At 38.2% G+C, this 21,474-nt stretch overlaps 1 protein-coding gene across 10 annotated transcripts in view; it reads right to left on the reverse strand.

Moving 5' to 3' along the window:
• The window catches only part of ADAM22 (ADAM metallopeptidase domain 22), a 262,858-nt gene that overhangs the window by 73,829 nt on the left and 167,555 nt on the right, over positions 1 to 21,474 (reverse strand). For all 10 annotated transcript variants that reach the window (XM_072651557.1, XM_072651551.1, XM_072651554.1 and 7 more), the window contains exons 6-14: positions 20,128 to 20,191; positions 17,749 to 17,818; positions 12,803 to 12,873; positions 12,367 to 12,441; positions 6,257 to 6,328; positions 5,298 to 5,464; positions 3,917 to 4,001; positions 2,153 to 2,243; positions 698 to 749 (exon numbers count right to left, since the gene is read on the reverse strand). In XM_072651557.1, the coding sequence (XP_072507658.1) occupies positions 698 to 749; positions 2,153 to 2,243; positions 3,917 to 4,001; positions 5,298 to 5,464; positions 6,257 to 6,328; positions 12,367 to 12,441; positions 12,803 to 12,873; positions 17,749 to 17,818; positions 20,128 to 20,191 (747 nt within the window). The remainder of the gene's footprint in view (positions 1 to 697; positions 750 to 2,152; positions 2,244 to 3,916; positions 4,002 to 5,297; positions 5,465 to 6,256; positions 6,329 to 12,366; positions 12,442 to 12,802; positions 12,874 to 17,748; positions 17,819 to 20,127; positions 20,192 to 21,474) is intronic.

Genomic DNA, 21,474 nt, shown 5'->3' on the forward strand with positions numbered 1-21,474 from the left:
ACATTTTATGCTGGAGAAAATGGGTAGTTACCAGAATTGCCTGAAGAAAGAAGTGACATGCTTAAATGTGGATTTACAGAAAATAATGTTGGTGCCAGTGGGGAGCATGGACTGGAGTGGATAGACTAAGTGGGAGGCAAATGCCATCATCATGAGAGCCTTCGCTGTTGGTGGTGTGTGAGCAGAGAGAAGATGGATCTTTGGAAGAACGTATGGAGGTAGAAATGGCAGTATTTGACACTGACTAAATGTATGAATGAATGAAACAGGGAGCCAAGGAAGGGTCAGAGGTTACAAACCTAGGTGATGGGAAGCACAGTGAAGCCCTTAACAGAAGTAGGGGAGTTTGACAGAGGAGCAGGTTTGAAAGAAAAGATAACAAGTGGTTTCAGATGTGCTGAGTTGGGGATGTCTCTGAGATATCTGATTTGAGATCAGCAGTTTTGTCATATGGGACCCAAGCTCAGGAAAGTGCCTAGGGCTGGAACAGAGATCTCTGAGCTGTCTCCCTAGAGATGATACTCTAAGATCAATACTAGATTTCCCATAAATACCTATGGTGCGGCTTCCTCTATGGAGTGATCCTAATTCTGGTTAGTAAATATCATAACTCTGAGTAGTAAAGCACACCTATGAAAGTAATATTATATTATTTTCTTACCACTTATACGTGAGTATAAAAAATGACAATATTTACCCTGTGTCTCCCATTATGCATCCAGACCACGTGTCTTCACACTTACACTCACCTAAGAAAAACATAATATGCATCTTAAGTAGATGTATTATAGGGTTTCTACTTTAAATACAGATCTCTGGCTTATCCTCATTCCTCAAGTATCTTTTGAAAAGTACTTCCTGTTATTCATTTTTTTCTGACATTTCTAACTTATAAACAACATATAGCAACTGTCCTGAAATATGCTCCCCTGTTTGCAATACCTTCCACATCAATTAATCAAAATACTGCATTCTGGAATTTTTTTTATGATTCCATCTTTTCCTCAGTATTTACTTTACCCTGATCAAAGCAAATATTCATTCAAAATATCCTATTGATTTTCTTTCTTTCAAAGATGTTAAATTCCCAACAAAATGTTGAACAGAATCAAAATACTCCTAGAGGGACCAGCTTCAAAGCAACATGATAATATTAGAATTATACATGGGAGTGGGGAGGGGAGAAGGGGAGCATCCTTTGGCCAACACAGAAAAGACACATCCTAAATACAGATAAAGGTAAATTGTGATATGGCTACCTGACTACTCATGGACAAATTCAATTACATGGAAACAGATAGATCTGACTTCCTGGCAGCTATTTATTAAACAGATTTTACTGGTTCCATGAACAATAATAACTTTATTTTGAAATGATCAAGGAATGTGTTCAGTTTTGAATTAAGTACGTAATGATTCCTACTATGCAGATATTTCCATGCTAAATAGCTTTACAAATATAAACTCATTTTTAAAAAAATGTATTACACATATACCTCTTGCCTTGACACTACATAACTAGGACTGTCCATTCAATTTCTGGAAAATTAGCATTCTGACCTTAGTTTACCCTTAAAGTTGCCTCCATTCACTTCTACTATTAATCTTCAGTAGAGTTTAGGAATAGGGACCAGATTTATGATTTCATTAGTAAAGAGAACATCCAAATGAGAACACTATGTAGGCACCTTCACTGAAACTTACAATCAAAGAGAGTTGTCTAGACACTTAGAGGCTAAGTGACTTGCCCAAGGTCACACAGGCAATATGTATCAAGGCAGAATTTAAACTCAGTCCTTTCTAGCTTCAAGGCCAACTCTCTATCTATGATTCCACGTTGTTTCTGTGAACTTATCAATATAGTAGACATGCATTTTTATTTCACAAAATTTTATTTTATTTTAAATTCTATTTTACTTTTTATTTTATTCTACCAACATCATAAAAATTAATCATTCCTATTTTACCAAAGACCATGACCTCCCCCTGGCCACTTACTTTGCGATACCTAACGTTTTCAGGTGGGCATATCAATTCCAGTATCCCATTCCAAAATTTCACCTTATAAAAGTACTTTCCAAACAAAGTTATGTGTAAAATGCTACTGACAGGTGCTTTACTGATACTGATATCTAAACTTTTTAAAACTTACCGCTTACTAATTTTCTTTTGTCTGAGAAAATACCAAGATTATGTGCCAGTGATTGGGCAAGGGTGACTGCCATTAAATCTGTTTTACCAAACTGGAAAAAAACAAACAACAAAATGTGTAAAAAGTCATTCTTATCAAACTGGACCAGAAAAAAAAATCTCAGAACTTGACCAAGCTTAAGTAAACTTCAGGAATTTACTTCAACACAGGCTCAACACATTCGGTTGGTATAGAATATTGGGCATTCACAGAGAATTCAATTTAATGAGCATTTAATATGTACCAACTATGTGGTGGGCACTGTCCTGAAGGAAACAGTAAGATGTCACTTGTTTGATCTGCCTTTGATCTATTGGGGTTGCTACCTTAATCTAAAACTGAAGCCAGGTGACACCTGTCTCTAAATGAAAATTCAGACTTTTCTACAACAACACAATAGGACCTTTAGGCTGCTATCAGGTAGAAGTCAGTAGCAAAAATCTTCCTTGAGTCCTTCAATGGCTTATTCTTAATTGGGAAACTTCAGAAATCAAAATATCCCCTTCCTCACCCCGCTAAAAACAACCACAATTGCCTCCAGATGCAAAGAAAGAAGTTTGAGATTGAGAGCAGCGTTCATTCAAGAATTCATTCTTGGTCAATAGGAAAAACATTCTTCAAATCTGAGTAGTACCATCAATATACAATTTATACTTGATCTCCCAATGGTTCTAGAGGTTCTAGAAGATATTCTCTTAGCCTACTTTGTTCAGACTTATGTTACCCAGAGAAACTGCCTTTGGAGAATACTTATGAAAAATCAGTGGTCAAGCTTTCCTTCAGAACTGGCCAAATTCTCTGGGGATCAGTGAATTCCAAATCTGGTAGTTAGAAAGTAACAACATCCAGAGAATGACTCAATTTTCTGAAGAATTTCTGAGGAATGAACAAGGCTTTGCTGAATATAGGTAGAGCTGAAGCTTCATATACTTTTTTTTCCTATTTATTTCTTATGTCACTTATAAAAGCGGGCACCTAAGTGGCTCAGTGGATAGAGCATTGGACTTAGAGTCAGGAAGATTTCAGTTCAAATTCTTCCACAGACATTTGCTAACTGTGGGACCCTGGGCAAGTCATCCATCCTTTGTATCAGTGTCCTCATCTGTAAAATAGGCACAATAATAGCATATTACTATTATTATATGGTATTATATAATAATATAATGTTAATATCATTATATTACTCTTGTATTATAATATAACATTATATTATTATATGCCAGGGTTGTTGAGAGGATCAAATAAAATTATATTTATAGAGCATTTAAAGCATCATATAAATGTCGGCTATTACTAAGTAGAATCGTTTTTTCTCCCATAGAACATGGACAATGCAAATAGCAATTGTTTTCCATAATGTTTTCCCATTCTGTCTTCCAGTCCTTGGATGGATGATGTGCTCTATGTCAATCCATCAAGGATCTATGATTTCCATAGTGAAGCGCCTGTAACTTTATGGATCAGGTTCAGAGAGGTTAAGTCATTTACTCAAGGTCAAACAGCTTATAACTTGTCCGAGGTAGAATCTGAACTCAGCTCTTCTTTCCTCCAAATCCAGCTTTCTATCCATTGCGCTACGCCCCTTTAAATGTTCTACACTAGTAAACAATGAACACAGGCAACTTGATATCTGAACATTATGGACTATTCAGGAATGATGATGTAAATGGTGGGAAGCTTTTTGACCTTGGTACCACTTTCTATTATCCAGATGTGCACACCTACTTCATTTACTCCTCCTCCTTTCAGCAACGAGCAAATCCCACCAATATAAGCTGCCCCACTTCGGCTACTCTCAAATCGACTTCCCCTTTTAGAAAAGGAAACAAACAAACAAAAGATTGCTTACTGTCCACAGTTTCACAGCACCTCAAAGTGTTAATTTACTACATTTATTCACTCATGGCAAGTCACCGTTTCTAGGCTGCATCAGTCTGTGAGAGATAAGGATCTTTACGCATGCACATAGAAAGGAATAAATCATTCACTAGTGGGAACATCTTCAATTAGTAGAACACCTCCTAGAATTCTCTCCCTCACTTCCCCATGAAATTCATTTTGGATGATTTTAGAAGATGATTTCTTAAGAATTCCACAGTGCCAGGAATGGTGGTGCATACTGATAATTCTATGCAGAGGCTAATGGATGGCTTGAGTTTAGGAGTTCTGAGCTGCAGCAAAGACAAAGCTGATAATGTATTTGCAGAAAGTTTGGCAGTTTGGCACCAATATGGTACCCCTGGCAGCACGGCAGCCAATTGGCTAGCTAATGAGGAGTGAAACAACCCAAGTCAGAAACAGAGTAGGTCAAAATTTCTATCACAAACAGCAGTGGGGTTGGTCCATGAGTCTGGGTGAGATAGTGAGACCCAATCTCAAAAAAAATAAATGGATAAACAGACCAATTAATAGATAGATGGATGAGTAAATACATAAATAAACAAATGAATCATTGAATAAATTCCATGGTAATTCCTAATTATCATAGATATGAAAAAGTTGACATTTCACTATCAAAAAAAGAATTTCAGAAAATTAAGCAAAAAATACAAAATGGTCCTACCAATACTGTGTTATTAGGTGGGAAGTTTTAGGAACAGTACCAAAAGGTGGGCACACTTGGGAAAAACACTAGCCTGTGTTGCCTAAAAGATTCATGGAAGGTACTGTAGGCCATACTTTTAATGCAAGAATATGTTTGGTAGAAATACGATGTTATAAGATGTACTCTTGTGAAATCCTAGCTATGTGGACATTGGGGAAATGAAAGTTAGTAGATGTTAATGGATCATTCAACAAGCATTTATTAACTTCCTACTATGCACAAAGAATTGTGATGATCATTTGGGATACAAACACAAGCACACACAGAAATGAAAGTCTGATATTCATTTAAAATATCTTGAAATTAAGACTCTTCAATTTACATGAAAAACAACAGAATCTATGCATTTAAATGTCCAAGTTGCCCAAACAGCTTTGGCACAGTTATTCTTAATTATTTGATTGGGGGAAGGGGGAAAGATACATCTCAGTCACAGATATCAATGGATTCAGAAGGGAACAGCTAAAAGAAAGCAGTAAAACATGATGTGAAATGACATACGAGAAAAGGTGGACGGCATCGCTTTTCTCTTTGATAAAATCCTTCCGATATTTCATGAACTCACGTAGGGTCGTCAGCGGTTTTTCAGATATGGTGAACTTGTTGTCAGCTGCCCAGGTTTCCATGGCAACCAACACTATCCTTGTCTTAAGTTGTTCCTTATAGATCTAGTATATTAATGAAATGAACACACAAGTTGTAATATCAAAGGACACATGGATAGGTCTAGAGGAAACCCTGTAGTGGTAGGAAGCATCTTGAGTCTTAAATGGATGAAGTGGAGAGAGAGGCCTGTAGAAAAGGATTCTCTACTGATTTTGAGGGGAAAAATGGTGGGGATCGGGACTTATCTTTTCTCTAATTTCTATATATTTCTCCAAAGGTACACAATGATTCATCACACACCAGGGAACAATAGTTAAGGATTTTGTCATGACGTGACCTGACACTGTTAAAAAGGGAACCAATCTATGACTAGAACAATGAAGAATCCCAGGGTAAATCATTTCTACCCAATGATGGCTATTAAAAGTTTTGGAGAAACTATGGGTATGTGAACCTTAGAGGTGAACCATAGTAGCTGAGAACATATGAACCCGATGTCTAGGTATCAGCTCCTGTCTTATGCTCATTCTCACACGCTATCCTTGGGTTCCCTTATTCCTTTGGCAGCCCTTTGGGAAAGGAATCAACTCCTGTCTTTATTCTGGGTGGAACCTAAGGAAAGGGATTACAGACATAAACTCCTCAGGTTCGATCTCCTTTTGATCATCTTCCCAGTCATAGATTTGGGTTTAGAAAGCCTAGTACCAGAAACTTCAGGGAAGCATATGACTTGATTTGAAACCTCCGTCATCCACATCAGTTACAATATGAAAAAACAGGATGTATTATTTGCATCATTAGCAAGCATGATTTAGAATTTACTGAGAATGGCATTTAACTGGATTTATACTTACTAAATCTGCCATGTTCACCACGGATTTAGCATAGGTATTTGTATGCATCACTGAGAGCCGATGTTTTTTAAACTGAAAATGAAAGAAAGAAAGCGAAGAATTTCTGAAGTCAAGCATCAATAAATCCACATCTCTAAAGTATAGTCAGAAAATATAAATAGTTTCAAAGTTAAACTAGATTTCTAAAAGACATTCCTCCTCCCCCCCCCAACAGAACAGAGCTATCATGGGCTAGTAGAAAGTGAGCACTAGGTCTATGTTTCCAGAGACTGGGGGGGTCTAGTTTTACTTTTGTGACTGGGGGACACTGAGTGAATCATTTTGCCTCAGTTTCTTCATCTGTAAAAAGACAGGATTGTAGGAAATGATCTCTCTTTCTAAGGCCCTATAACTGGTAAATGGCTATGACTAGGCTGGTCTGAAGATCCCAGAAATGTTTCCTGGTAATCTCTGGAAACAATCCCACACTCGAAGGAATAACCACTCTCTGATTTTTTTTTAAGTATTTTTTAAAGAAGTCAAAATTGAAATTCCCTTTAAAGTTATAATATGAAAATCAGGAGTACTACTATGTAGTGGATAGGGGGCTAGCTTCAGAGTGAAGAACACATGATCAAGCTCAGCCTTTGATATACCCTAGCCATGTAACTCTGGGCAAACTGTTTAAACTCTCATGGTATTTCTCTAATTATATAAATTACATATAATATAAATGGCATAATATTACATATAATACAAATTACAGATGAACTGCTGATGTGTGTTGATAGAAGTAGTTTCCACAATAGAAGTTCATCATGTCAATGAAATCATAAGTCCAGACAAGAAAAATAATAAAATAAAATTCTTAGCAAATCTACAAGAGGCAGTGTGGGATCATGGGACGACAGCTGGAATCAAAACCAGATCGACCTGGGTGCGAGTCCTGGCTCTGACACCAATAGGCAAGTCACTCAACCTCTCGATATCCTAGGCAACTTTCTAAGACTATGAAATGCCCAAAACATGCTAAGCTACATCAGCAGAGCTTCCTCATCTGGGTACTCCCTATACCACTACTGTGCTAATCCTGGAAAATATAGAGTTAAAATAAAACAGTCCCTGTGCTCAGATAATTTACATTCTAAAGTGTATGTGTGTGTGCGCACACATGTGCGGGCCTCTCGGGGTAAGAAAGAGAGAACAGAACAGCATATATCCATATACATGGATATATACACATTTATCTCCAATCTAGTAAACATTTATTAAATGCCTACTAGGTGTCAGGCACTATATTAAGTGCTGGGGATACAATTAATAAAAAGAAAGGCAATCCCTGACCTCAAGGAACGTTTAATCTAATGGGAAGAGACAACACACGAAAAGAAACAAGAAAAGGCAAGAACAGGACACCATGAGGCACATGGAATTAAAAGGAGACAGAACTACAGACACAGAACAAACAGACAAAAGTCCAGTCTCTGCCTTCTATGAAGCAAAGCACTGAGAGGAGTTTAATACTCCAGCCTCTAGCTCTCCAATCAGTGTGGAAAGGAGCCTGATAGAGGTGGTTATCGTGTGTGTGTGCGTGTGTGTGTGTGTGTGTGTGTGTGTGTGTGTGTGTCTAGAGAGAGAGAAAGAGAAAGAGAGAGAGTGAGAGAGAGAGAGAGAGAGAGAGAGAGAGAGAGAGTTGTTCTATGAAGTTCATTAGCAAGAAGCATTTCCCCTTTAACTTCAACATTTTAATCCATATTCTCACAGTGAATCAATACACCCAAGGACCTGAATTCATCAGGTGACATTCAGAAATGTGGACCCTGCTGAATATTTCTTGAACATTAAGCAAACTAGCCTTCAGTCCTGTGTGCCCCTTTGCTTTTCTACAGATAGCGGTAGAAGGAAAGGAAGGGGTACTGTCATTTCAGACCATCTATAAACACTAACTTAATGATGGTACTCTAAATGTGAAATCTTTGTACAGTGAACAATGAATTGACATAATGCTGGCAGAGCTGAGTGATGTCAATATAGATATTTTCACAATAAAACCATAAGACAAGAGGAAGTTATAGCTCAATGGAAAGATGGCTCATAGGTTCTCCTGGGAGAAGCAAAATCATAATAAAGAAGACCACCATGTAGATAACTGCAGATAAGCACCAACAGCTGTTGCAGAAGAAGAAATACTTTGAAGAATTTAATAAGATCCTTCAAGTCAGGCCAGTATGTGCTTTATACTAAGAGACTTTAATGTGAAAGGGGTACAGGCGAAGAGAGTGAAAAGTATGTTGGAAAATATGGCTCAGGTTTGAGAATCAATAGAGGCTAAATTCTTTTTAATATTCAGAAGCCTCTTGGGTATAAATTATAAATACTTACTTCCAGAAGAAAGTCAGAAGGTACTGGATATGGTGAGTGCCAAATATCACACACACACACACACACACACACACACACACACACACAGAAATGGGCTATATTTTAAAATATGGGAAAAGATTGGTTACTGATGTGGCAGTCATTTCAGACAGTCAGAATGAAAGTTAAAGTCGCCATCAGATCAGAAAAAAAGAATAAAGATGAGAAGAAGGTACTATATACAGCACCAACAAGTTCAACTGCACTTTTTAAAATAAGCCCAGAAGGTCAAATCATGGGAATGGAAGAAGGTAAAGCTACTTAGACAATTCACCACTAATTTCTACAAAAGTTTAAAACAATAGAAACAGCTGCCAAGGGAGGAAGCCAAAAGAGTCTCCAAATCCCCTTAGCCAACAAACATTTTATGTCATCACAGCATGATGGCAGCCGAGGGCGACATCAGTTCAAAATATAAACTCAGTTGTAAAACATGATTGAGAAGTAAAATCAGGCAACATCACTTCACAAACCAAGAAAACTTGACGAGACTGAACAGAGCAGTAACGATTCAAACAGCAAATGCATCCAAGGATAAAACAGCAGCAAGGAATGACACAATATGGACCAGATGTTAACAACTCTACATGTATGTTCATTATTGTTGAAAATGGAATGCCCACCTTTGGCCCAGTGGACAACGGACAGGTGTTTTTGTGGTTGTGCAGTTGTTTTAGCCGGGTCTGACTCTTTGTGAGCCCATGTGGGGTTTTCTTGGCAAAGATCCTGGAATAGTTTGCCATTTCCTTCTCTAGCTCTTTTTACAGATGAGGAACTAAGGCAAAGAGGGTTAGTGACTTGCCCAGGGTCTCAGAGCTAATCAGTGTCTGAAGTCAGATTCAAACTCAGGAAAATGAATCTTCCCAACTCCAGGCTTGGATATTTATCCACTGAGCTATCTAGCTGCCCCAGTGGAGGGATACATGGTGGGAACAAATAGGCTTTAAATTATTTCCTATGATGATTTATATATACAAAAGGACATGAGGGATATCATCAGTGAAATGCACAAACAAGGAGATGGATCAGTCACATAGCTAGATTGACAGATGACAGAGTCTGGATTTTGCACTGACACCCACAAAATATAAAAATACTCAGGACAGGAGTTAACTTTTTTGTCATACATCTCTTTGGCATTCCAGTAAAACCTATGACACCTCAGAGTAATGTTTAAAAGAATTGAAGGAAATGCTGAATTTCAGTTAGAGGCTAGTGAAAATAAAGCTATCATTCTGTACCAATCAAGTTCATGGATGCCCTGAAATCTGTCCACAGATGGACCCCAGGTTAAGAACCACTGACCTAGAGGAAGACCTTAGCTCTTCCTAATGTGCTACATGAGGAAGTTTATGTAGCACTCAAGACAGACAGAAAGAGAAGGCAGATCAGATCTGGAACATGCTGAGGAATAGGTGCTTAAAAGTGCTAAGGAGTCATATTGCAAGGTATGTCAGGGAAGGGGAAATAGATACCAAAGAACGGGAGGCATTGTGTATAACGCTAATTTCCTAAAAAGATGAACAAGAAGACATTAGTGACCATTGACTCATATTTCTACTTGGTCATCCTCCTTACTCCAAGAGAATGGACTATACACACACACTGACTGGTTTTGGTAGAAAATATAAGAAAAGAATGGGCAGGCTTGCACTAACAGTTTTGCTACAGCAAACCACACAGTCATGTGAATATCCAGAAGATGCAGAGAATACACGAGTAGATGGTCTTTATTGTTTGTGGATGGCAAAAACTGCATTTGACTCAACAGAGAAAGATAAACTGTCAAAGGTTCTTTTCCAACAATGATTTTCTCATATAGATGCCAAGTTCATATAAGCTCCCTTGATAAATGCCACCATAGAACGATAATCCTATTCAACACATTACTGTTTATGAATATCAAGAAAGGCATAAAACAGGAATATGTATGCTCCACAAAGATGTACAGTCACCAATGTCAAGGAGATTATCTCGTACAAGGTACAGATGGAAGTTGGACTTCCTGTAGGAGAGGTCTTCCAAACACTCCTATTTGCACGTGGTATTAAGCTAATTGCATCCAGCCCCAGAACATTATGAGACCTCCTCAATGAGATCCATGGGACTCAAAAGAGACTGGTTCAACAATTCACACAGAATTCATGAAAAAATTCATGAAAAACACCGATTGTCCTGACTGTGACACAAAGGTGAATAACCAGGCCACTGAGTTAGTATATCACTATAGGTATCTATATCTATGTCTATCTATCTATATGTATGTATGTATGTATATGTACGTGTATGTGTATATCTACATCTATATATATATGTATGTATGTATGCATGTATGTGTGTGTGTGATTGTGTGTGTGTATGTATGGCACATCCTGCATGTGGACAATGAGCTGGGCCCAGAATTAATAGGAGGAAACTATGCAGTGTATTTAACAATGCCAGACTGCCACAAAATCCATCTTTTTTAACACAAATGTTGCACTGTGATGATGTACGATTGTGAATATTAGAATACACTATTATCCAAAGAATCAAAGTTGTACAAGACCTAAAGAGTAATGGAAAGACATGTGTGTGAAAAAATAGAAAACCTACTTCTTATGACAACCTCTTGGAAGAAAGAGATATAAGAGATATTTTCAAGGAAGCATATGATAACTATATGAAGGGAGACGGTCCAGTCATATAGCAAGAAAAACCAACAACAGATGGACATCTTAAATTCTACCTACATTGACACCCTAAATTCTACCTACAAAATGTCTCCAATATGTTTGGTAGATATGCTGTGGGGAATTTTTGGAAAAAAGGATGGAAAAGAATTGTACAAAACAAAAAGATAATGATGGGTTTGCAACTTGCCCTGATGGAGGGAGTAGGTGAAACTATGAGACTGAAGATCTGTTTAAATATTGAGGTATTATTTTATTTCATGTGAAACTATGAAGTTGAAGATGCATTTAAATACTGAAGTATTATTTTATTTAAGGCAGCTCCGTGGCGCAGTGGATAGAGCGCTGGACTTGGCTTGGAACTCATCTTCATAAGTTCAAATCTGGCCTCAGGCATTTACTAGCAGTGTGACCCTGGGCAAGTCATTTCACCCTGTTTACCTCAGTTTCCTGATCTGTAAAATGATCCGGAAAAAGAAATGGCCAACTTCTCCAGTAACTTTGCCAAGAAAACCCCAAATGGCATCACAAAGAGTCAGACATGACTGAACAACAACAAAAGTATTTTTTAATCTAATTTTAAAGAAAATGCACACAACAGCACCAGTTTTACTCAAGCCCATCTGAAATGAGCTTTAGGATTTAGATATGGAAGGGGTCTTTAGGATCAATGAGTTTATCCCTTCATTTACATCAAGGTAAAATATTTGACCAAGGTCACAATAAGTGACAGAAATAGGACTGAAAACTATGTCTTCTGACTTCAAATTTAGTCCTAACTCTATTATACCCATGATGTCACATACCATGACCATGGCTATAGCCACGACGTTACATTCGATGTGCCTTGTGTTTCCATTCCAGAGCACAACTGAACTGCCTTTTATTGCTGGAGAATATAGGCCTGGGCTCACACACTGACCATCTTCAGCACCCTCTTTAGTTACAACAGGCAGGGTTTCACTTCCAGCCTCCACAGGACCTGTTGCTACCTTACCCTAGAGTGTGCCTAAGTTTCAAATGAAGAATAAGTCCTACCATTAGGTGATCATTCACTATCATCAGTTCAACATACTTTGTTTCCTCTTCGACATTGCGTGGATGCCGACGAAGCTGCAGAAACATTAAACAACAACAGCAAACATTTATTAAATGCCTACTATGCACAGAACGTTGAATCTGGGGGCAGATGGAGACAGGATTACTGTCAAATAAGGGAATATGATGCACACACAAAAATCACTCTAATACCATATGATAGATCCTAAGTGGGGCATCTAGATAGTGCCACAGTACATACACAGAGTGCTGGCCTAGAGTCAGGAAGACTGATCTTCCTGAGTTCAAATCCTCCTTCAGACACTTACTAGCTGCGTGACCCTGCACAAGTCACTCACTCATCTCATAGAGACTTGGTTTCAGTTTGCAAAATCAGCATTTTCTAAGGTCATTATATGTATTGGCACATGCCTACCTGCCTTTTACTCCTTTTTAGTCTTGGTTTCACAACAAACTTTGGAGAAGTGATGTTCATTTGTTGAAATTCTGAAATATAGTAAAACAAATTATATTTTACCAGCCATAATAGGTGTGCCAAAATTTCTTCTATATTGTTCCACTAAGTTATCTGTTCTTTCCACACTTAGTAATTCTTACAATAATCATGCATCTGATGATAGCAAACCCATTCATAAGATGAAAGATTTAGAGCTCAAAGTCTGCCTTTAGAGGCTATCTAGACTGAACTCCTCATTTTATCAATGAGGAACTGATATCTAGAGAGATTACGCTATTTGCCCGAGATAACAAAGGCCGTGGGAGAGGTACAAGGTCTCTAACTTCAATTCCAGCGCTCTCACCAAGAACAGTTAAAGAAGCAGAGCCACATATTGACTGTTCCATGATGGTGATAGGCTGGGAGATTATAAAGAAAATTTAAAACAATTTATCATGAGATCTTTATTTTACCCGCAATATTTTTGGTTTATCCCTCCAACAGCTATCACATGTTTGTATGTAAACTACTATGCAAAAAATGTAATTTTAGTTTCCGACATCAACCACCATTTATCCTAACGAGCAGTGAAATGGATAGAGGAAACTTGAGAGCATAAGAAGAAAATGAACTTGAATAACCTGCAACCATATAAAAAATTCACAAATAAGCAAGTATTGATGAAGGGGCATGACTTATGATGGGGCATGATATAAGTCTGCATGACATAGTCAATAGGGAGCAGGGTCCACCTTGGAGTCAGAAAGATCTGTGTTTAAGTCATACTTCTGATACATACCAGCAGTGTGACCATGCATAAATCACTTAATCTCTCCATACTCTGAAACCACACACTGAAGATCATGTATCCTATCTGTTTCTGCTACAGAAATTACATTCCTGGATTTTAAAAAACAAACTCTCATTTTGCCAATAACATGATACTCACTAATCCTAATCTTTTTAGAACCCTAAAGCCACAGGTCATTCTCAAGACAAGAGTTACACATAGACCAAATATTTGTACATAAAGTTCACTATGGATCTTGCATATAAATTGGGAAATATTTGTCTTGAAATAAATAAAATATTACAAATTTTCCTGTGGGGTTGTTAACCTTCTAAAAACTTGATGGCTCAGTGGGCAGAATGAAGGAACCCTTTGGTGGGCCATCAATGTAATCTATATTCTGAAATTATCATTATCTCTACTACTCATATAGATGAAGTGAATGTTTGACTGAATTCATACCACAGCTCAGGCTGTGGCTAATTTTAATTTTTAAACATACACTTATGTACTATGTTTATGGAAAAAATCACACTACACATTTCAATTTATTTTAACCAAGAGAATTCTGAAATATCTAGATAAATACTTACTAAAGAAAACAGTGAATACTCAAAGAAATTTCTACTCAAAATAAGAGCATTTCTTCTCAGAATAAGAAAAAAATTAAAGTTGCAAGCTTTCTTTTAAGTGTATTTACCAAAATATCATCCCGGTTAAGTTTACAAGTTGGGCAGTATGTGAAAGAATCTGTCTATTTACTCATGAAAACTTGTCAGGACTACAAGAAATGCTTTATTATCATGTTTCCATGTGACCAAGACACATTAATCAATGATGCTGAAATAGGCGGATTTTATCTTGCCTTTCTCTAATGCTCTTCCAGGATCATCAATTTAGCCTTAGAAGGGACCTTATTCATCTTCTAGTTCAATCCCTCATTGTACAAATAAGGAAGCTGAGGCCCAGAGTGTTTAAGTGATTTGCCTGAGGTCACAAAGATAACAAAACAGCAGAGCTGGGATTTGAAGCCAGGCCCTCTGACTCCAAATCATCCAAGGATCTTTTCAGTACACTACAAAGCGGTTCATTATCCATGGTGAGGAACTGCGTGCAGAAATTATTCCAAATGATGACCCACTTCACTACTAGATAGCACTGCATCTGAAAAAGATCTGGGGTCCTTAGCAAATGCAAGCTCAATATGTCAACAGTGAGATACAGCAGTCAAGAAAGCTATAGAGATAGCACAGCATCCAGGACTAAGTGGTCATTATGCCGCTGTGCTCTGCCTCAGTCAGACCACATTTAGAGTGCTATGTTTAGTTCTGGGCACCTCATGATAGGAAGAACGTTGATAAGCTGGAAAATGGTCAGAGAAGGGTACCTAGGATACCCTATGACAATTGGATGAAGGAATAGGGGATTTTTAGCTGGAATAAGAGAAGATTCAGGACAGTCATTGTAGCTATCTTCAAGTATTTAAAAGCATGTCATATAGAAGAGGGATCTCAGTCCCTGAGGACAGGACTGGGGCCAAGTGAGCTTGCATTCACTAAGGTCCCCAGGTCTTTTTCAGATGCACTGCTCTCTGTGTTTCCCCCATCTTGTATTTGTGAAGTGGGTCATCAGTTAGACTCATTTTTGATGCAGTTGTGAGGCCAAGCAAAGTATGATCTTTTGCTGTTTTTGTTTTAGTATAATCAAGAAGTATAATGCCTCTGAATAATGTGATTAAGGAGGATCTTTCCCACCCTTTGAAGGGCCTGCCCACTGAGGGAAACTTGATTAGGGGTGTTATTTTGTAGGAGGGTCCCAAGAACCTTCTCTATTGAGGCACTGGGTCAGAGGGTCACATCCTCTGGCTCTGAAAAGTATATAAATACTCTGAAGGTGAGGCTTTACTTCAGGGCTTAGTTTTTGGAAGTGTTTGTTTGACCAGACAAGGACTCTAGGAAGCTACTAAGGAGCCTGCCTGATTTGAAAACCTATATGTTGGTGCTTCCCTCTCTAGTAACTATGGTCAGACAGTTAGACCTGTCTGTTGAACTGTGATGTATGTATTGATTATGTCAGGCGAGGAAGCCATGTCTGTTGGTCTTTGATTTCTCTGTATTTTCTCTGAAGTTCAGGGTGCTGATTTTTTCCCCTGAACTAACTGAATGATATCTGTGCTTCATTAAAGTGATTGTTTACCCTTCAAAGGTTGCATTTCCTTTTATAGAAACAGATAAAAGAACCTGTGGTAGCAGTCTCCCTTGTATATGTTGGGGTGTTTACTGATATAGCAGTTCCTCACCAGTGATAATGAACTGCATTGTGGTGTAGAGAAAAGATCCTTGGATGATTTGGAGTGAAAGGGCAAAGGAGAAAATTTAGGACTGAGGTCTAGAAAAGCTTCCTAACAATTATGAGATATCCCAAAGTAGAATGGGCCACTATGGCAGATGACAAGTTATTCCCTCCCTAGAAGTCTTCAAACAATAGCAAGATGATCACTTGTCAGCCACATGATAAAGGAAGTTCTTTTTCAAGTATTGGTATAGATAGGCACTATACAACCACAGTGGATGTCCTTAATTTTCTTATTATCTTATACAGAAGTAGAATAGGGTTGGTTGTCTTACGGGGTCTGGGCACGAAATTTACTTTTCAGAGAATTTCTTAATCAATGTAAACCAACATTTACTGAAATGTACACAAATGAACTTCCTTTTCTCTTAATTGACATATATCTATCTAAATTTCTCAGGAGATGGACTACCATTAAAGCACCCTACCTTTCCAAGAGGGGAAAACTCAGAAATGAGAAAAAAATAGTAGGATGCCACACAAAAGGAAGAATGGGAGGAGAGAACGTAGAAATCAAACTCATCCAGAGACAAGTTTCTGAAGAAGGAAGTGTTTGATAGACATTAATACTAATGACAGGACTGCTAAGTCATCACACAGACTACCTGCTTTAAAAGAACCCTGGGTGACAATGAGGAATTATAAGGCATCTTTTAGCAAGTCTGTAGTCCAATAGGACCAGAGGAAGGAAGGATATCACTAATGACTTGGGCCATTAGTCCTACATCATGAGTGCTTTAGCTGATAGATATTGCTCCCTGGAATGCTTATTAAATCACACCTTTATTTTCATGCCCATTTCTTGCTTCATGTTTCATGGTTATTACTAATTCTCCTTACATAAGAAGAACTCTGGGAAGTTTTGCAAAATCACACAAATAGCAGCATGATGGGTTTTGTGGTAAGATGATAAATATACATTCACAGAGGTCCCACATTAACTGGCTGACTTTTCTTATCTGCACATTCTTTAAAAGGGTTCTTCTATTTTGTGAGGGTATATATTCCAGCATCTCCTGGTAACAGGGTCAAGAAACCACAGAATCAAAGAGATGTAAGGAAACATATTCCAAATCTCTCATTTTACTGTTGAAGAAACAAGTCCAGAAAGATTAATGAGTTTGTCTGAGGTCACATAGTTAGTTGGTGACAAAATCAGGCTTCTGGATTCCAAGTCCTGGGCCTTTCCCACTACACCACAGGCCTCCCCGAGGATGAATGCCCATTGATTCACACTGCCCAATCATGGGTGACTAGGAAGTTCAAGGGAGGAAGAAGCCATTTCCAAACTAGGCAATGTAAAACTACAGATGTCCAGGGCATCCTCTTGCCCCCAGAAAGAGAAAATCAGGTGTAAGGCATTAGTGCAACAAGCAAAAGTACAGCAGGGAAGGGAAGAATTCTTAGAATTCTAACCATAGGTGAAAAGCATTTACCATTTTTGCCAACCCACTGCAATTCTGTAACTTATCAAATGTGAATATTTAAAATGATCCATTGACACAAACCACTCTTGCTCTAATTGGACATCTCTATTGCTAGCTTGCATGGAATCTAATTTAAAAAGAGGTTTCCTCCAGTTAGCTCAGGATACACTTTCCCCAGCAAATGCATTATAAACATAAAGGAAATTTGCATTTTTCTTCACACTTTAGCATGACTCTGCATGTCAAATTCTTATGAACAACTAGGGGCTAATGACATTCTCCATGCAGATTAGTTCCAAGGCACTGAAATGAAATAATAAAGAACTTCTTAAAAAGTGAGCAGATGGGAATCATACCAGATGGCAGGTCATCCAAGGGAAATTCAAACAGTTTGGATTTGTAAACTGAATGGAAATGGAAGTCCTCCTGAAATAACACAAATCAGCACAGTTTAAGCATAGAAAACAAACCATCTCACAGCCTCAGGCAGTCCCTCTATTGGCTACAAAACCAGATATATTTAGAAACATCATGCTTTCATTCTATTCCCAGGCCTTGAGGGGAAATGAGCCACCATCCATCCTCTTCTCTGTACTCCAATAGTCTTGTCTATAACCACAAGGTTAAGTAATAATCTATAAAGTGCCAAATATGTTATTATCATTATTTATATTAATTATTTGAGGGGAAATGTGGCATAGTGGAAAGAGTACTGGACCTGGAATTGGAAAATCTGGATTCAAATCTCAGCTTGGAGTGATAAGTAAGTACTTAAGAGTTATGAAATCTTAGGCAACTCATTTAACTATTCTGAGCCTCAGTTTCCTTATCTGTAAAATTGGAGGTAATAATATTGGTACTATCTACCTTATGGGCTTAGCATCAGGACAGCATTTTGCAAATCATAAGGCACCACTGAAGCACAAATCATTACATAAGAGGGAGGAGTCCTTGGCTAACCTCAGAAGCACAAAATTTAGGTACAGAACTGGTTGAGACCTCAGAGATGATCTAATCCAACCCACTCCAACCCACTCATTTGGCAAATGAAGGAGCTGAGGTTCAGAGCAATGAAGGACTTGCCCAAAGTCTCAGAGGTTTAGGTGTCAGGGCTGAGATTCAAACCAGGTCCCCTGACTCCATCTAGAGCTCTGTTCCTTGGAAGCCCAAGTTCTAATAACATGGGTGGTACAGTGTTGAAAACAAATGAGATGATCTATTTGATTACATACAAGAGCCAAATGGAAATCATAAGATCACAGGATTTAAAGATGGAAAGAACCTTAGAGGCCATCAAGACTAATTCCCTCATTTAATAAATAAAGAAACTGAGGCAAGAGAGGTTAAGTGACTTGCCCATTAGCAAATATGTAAGGCTAGATTTGAACTACTATCTTCTTGACTCCAAGCCCATGATCTATCCATTATGCCATCTGGTTGCCCTAGCAGAATATGGTTTTGGCCCATTGACTTTTAGGTAACTGATCTAGCACATTTCCATTAGGCCACACCTCTAGATAAAGAAAAGATCTGCACTGCAGATTATCTCATTTCTTCTCAGCTTTAAAACACGTCCCCTTGAATAGCTGCACTTTAAGACTTAGCTTGTCAAGAGAGCCCCTTTCCCATAGCAATATATGCACCAGAGCTCCCTGGTGCTCTGAAGGAAAGGATCAATGTCCCAAGCAAAAACGGTACTAAAATGAAAGTGTCATACCAAGGGAGGTGAACACAGAAAGCATAGCACTCTTCTCCTCTAAAACCAATCAGTGGCTTTAGAAAGAGCTCCTTTTTCTTCATCCATTTATTCACGATACTGATTAGTAAGAATTTGATGCTACTGAATGAGCATCATGGTCAAGAGTCATCTCTGAAATCACCTCAAAGACGCATTACTACACCCAATAATGATGCAGTGAGCAATTGGCAGATGGAGAAAATTTGTATTATTAGGGTGGTTTTGGAAAGGAGATTGACAATGAATGGAAAAATCTTTGTGGGCTCATCATAATTATTTTGCTTGACTAAGTCATTTGAACAATACTGCAGGATGCAAGGACTTTGACTTTCCAGTGGGCCCTGTTTTTGTCTATAGTCAATGATATAAACTCAATGTTTATCTAACTACGGATAGGAGATCTTCTGTTACAATGAAGGAACGGAAGAGCATACCATAAGCATCCTGGGCCATTTTTACCCCTAGATTTTAATAGGAAACCATGCTATTCACTTCTGGACAGAGGGAAAGGTGACAGACGCAGAATGAGACATTTTTTGGATATGGCCAATGTGGAATTTTGTTTTGCTAGACTATATAAATCAGTGAAGAGTATTTTGTTTTTGTTTTGTTTTGTTTTTTCCAGTGGAAACAGGAGGTTGGGCATGGGAAGAAGAGAAAAATAGATGCTTGTTCATTAAAAAAACAATAATCAAAAAAGACTTTAAATATGAGCGGCTTTGGGAAGGAGGAGGGGCATCTGGGAAAAACCCAGGATGACAGAGGGAGAAGAGGTCTCAGGAAGCCTCAAAGAGAAAATATGTCTACTCTCATAGACTTCAGAAACCCTCCCGGTAATATATTCAATCACACAGGCTGGATTCCCCTAAATCCGGCCTTCTCTCCCCTCCCTAAAATCCAACATCAAGATTTTATAAGGGCAGCATAAAGTTACTGGTATCATTATTCCCTTTGACCTGTAAAACCTCCCCCTTGGACTAATGGAAGAGAAGCGTACCTGGGAGGTGTCATGTTCTTCTGGCTCGATAAGATATGTATGGTTCCCATCATAGAACATTCCGCTGTCAAGGACAGGAAAATGATTAGTCAGAGGTATTGATTTATCCTCCATAGCCCAAACATTTAAGAAATCACCAGCAGCTACACCTTCAGGTTATTATTCCATCTGGCTTTCCCACTCTTATATTCATTTGCCTCCACTGACATTAAGGAGCCAGTCTAGAAATGTTAGTGTCTGAGTTTTCAGAGCTCAGTGCTAGCTAGGCATTGTATGGTAAAGTGAAACTACTGGGTTTCTGCTCTCAAAGGAGATAAGAAACTAAAGAAAAGCAAGTCCTGGGAGTGTAGGTGGTAGGAGGTGAAACAGTATTACCGGCAACCTTTTAAAAGTATTTATTTAGTTCTCTGATCTTTTGTTTTGTTTTATATAATTGTTTTGATGGAAGGGAGGATAGAGAGAAAAGGGGAAGGGTCAAGGGAGAACAAAGGAGAAAACAGGAAAAGAAACTAAGACTGAGGTCTACAGCTAAAGAAGGAGTCAAATTGTAGGCAAAAAATGGAGGGTGGGGAAGGATTAACAGAAGTGGAGTACAGAAGAATTGAGAGAGGAAGCTATGACTATTTTTGCTTAGCATCTGTCATGGTAACATAAAACAGGTCTATTGATATTCCTTTACCCTACTGCCCAAAGACTAGCCACTCAGCTGCTTCCCACTCATATGACCCGGTCCCCTGTTTGTCAATGGGACTACAAGAATGATGGATGTCAGAGGCATCCAAAGTGCTCACCTTTGGGAATCAATTCAGTGCACTCTAAAATACCAAATGAAAGAACCTTCCCATTTATTCAGAATCAAACAGAGAGAATTAAAATAACCTAAATGTTCTCTAAAAAGCTATATAAGATATGATCAAAACTGTTGTTTGTGAAATAACATTTATCACTCACTCTGTAAATGTTAACATGTTATATAATTCAAGCTATCATTATTATGTTATTGCAGTTGTACAAAGTTCTTATGTGACTTCTGCCACCAATCATTCAAAGAGTAAAAATTAGGTTTAGGGGCAAAAGTCACTTAAAAACCTTATATTGGTCATTCCAATTTGCCTCCTCTTATTTCACTGAGAAAATCGAGGCTATTTAATGTGAGCTTCTCCTTCTAGTCTTCCCAATCCCTTAACAAGGCATCATTTTATACTCTCACCTCCTTTTCCCAGATTGAGATGCTTGACACCTCTAAAATTAAACCTTTGTGTTTTCCCCTCTTCTGACCTTCCTGATTTCTGCTGAAGGCACCGCTATCCGTCCAGCCTCCTGGATCTGTGACCTCTGTGTTGTTCC

The sequence above is a fragment of the Notamacropus eugenii genome, chromosome 3, assembly GCF_028372415.1.
Source record: "Notamacropus eugenii isolate mMacEug1 chromosome 3, mMacEug1.pri_v2, whole genome shotgun sequence".
Lineage (NCBI taxonomy): Eukaryota > Metazoa > Chordata > Mammalia > Diprotodontia > Macropodidae > Notamacropus > Notamacropus eugenii.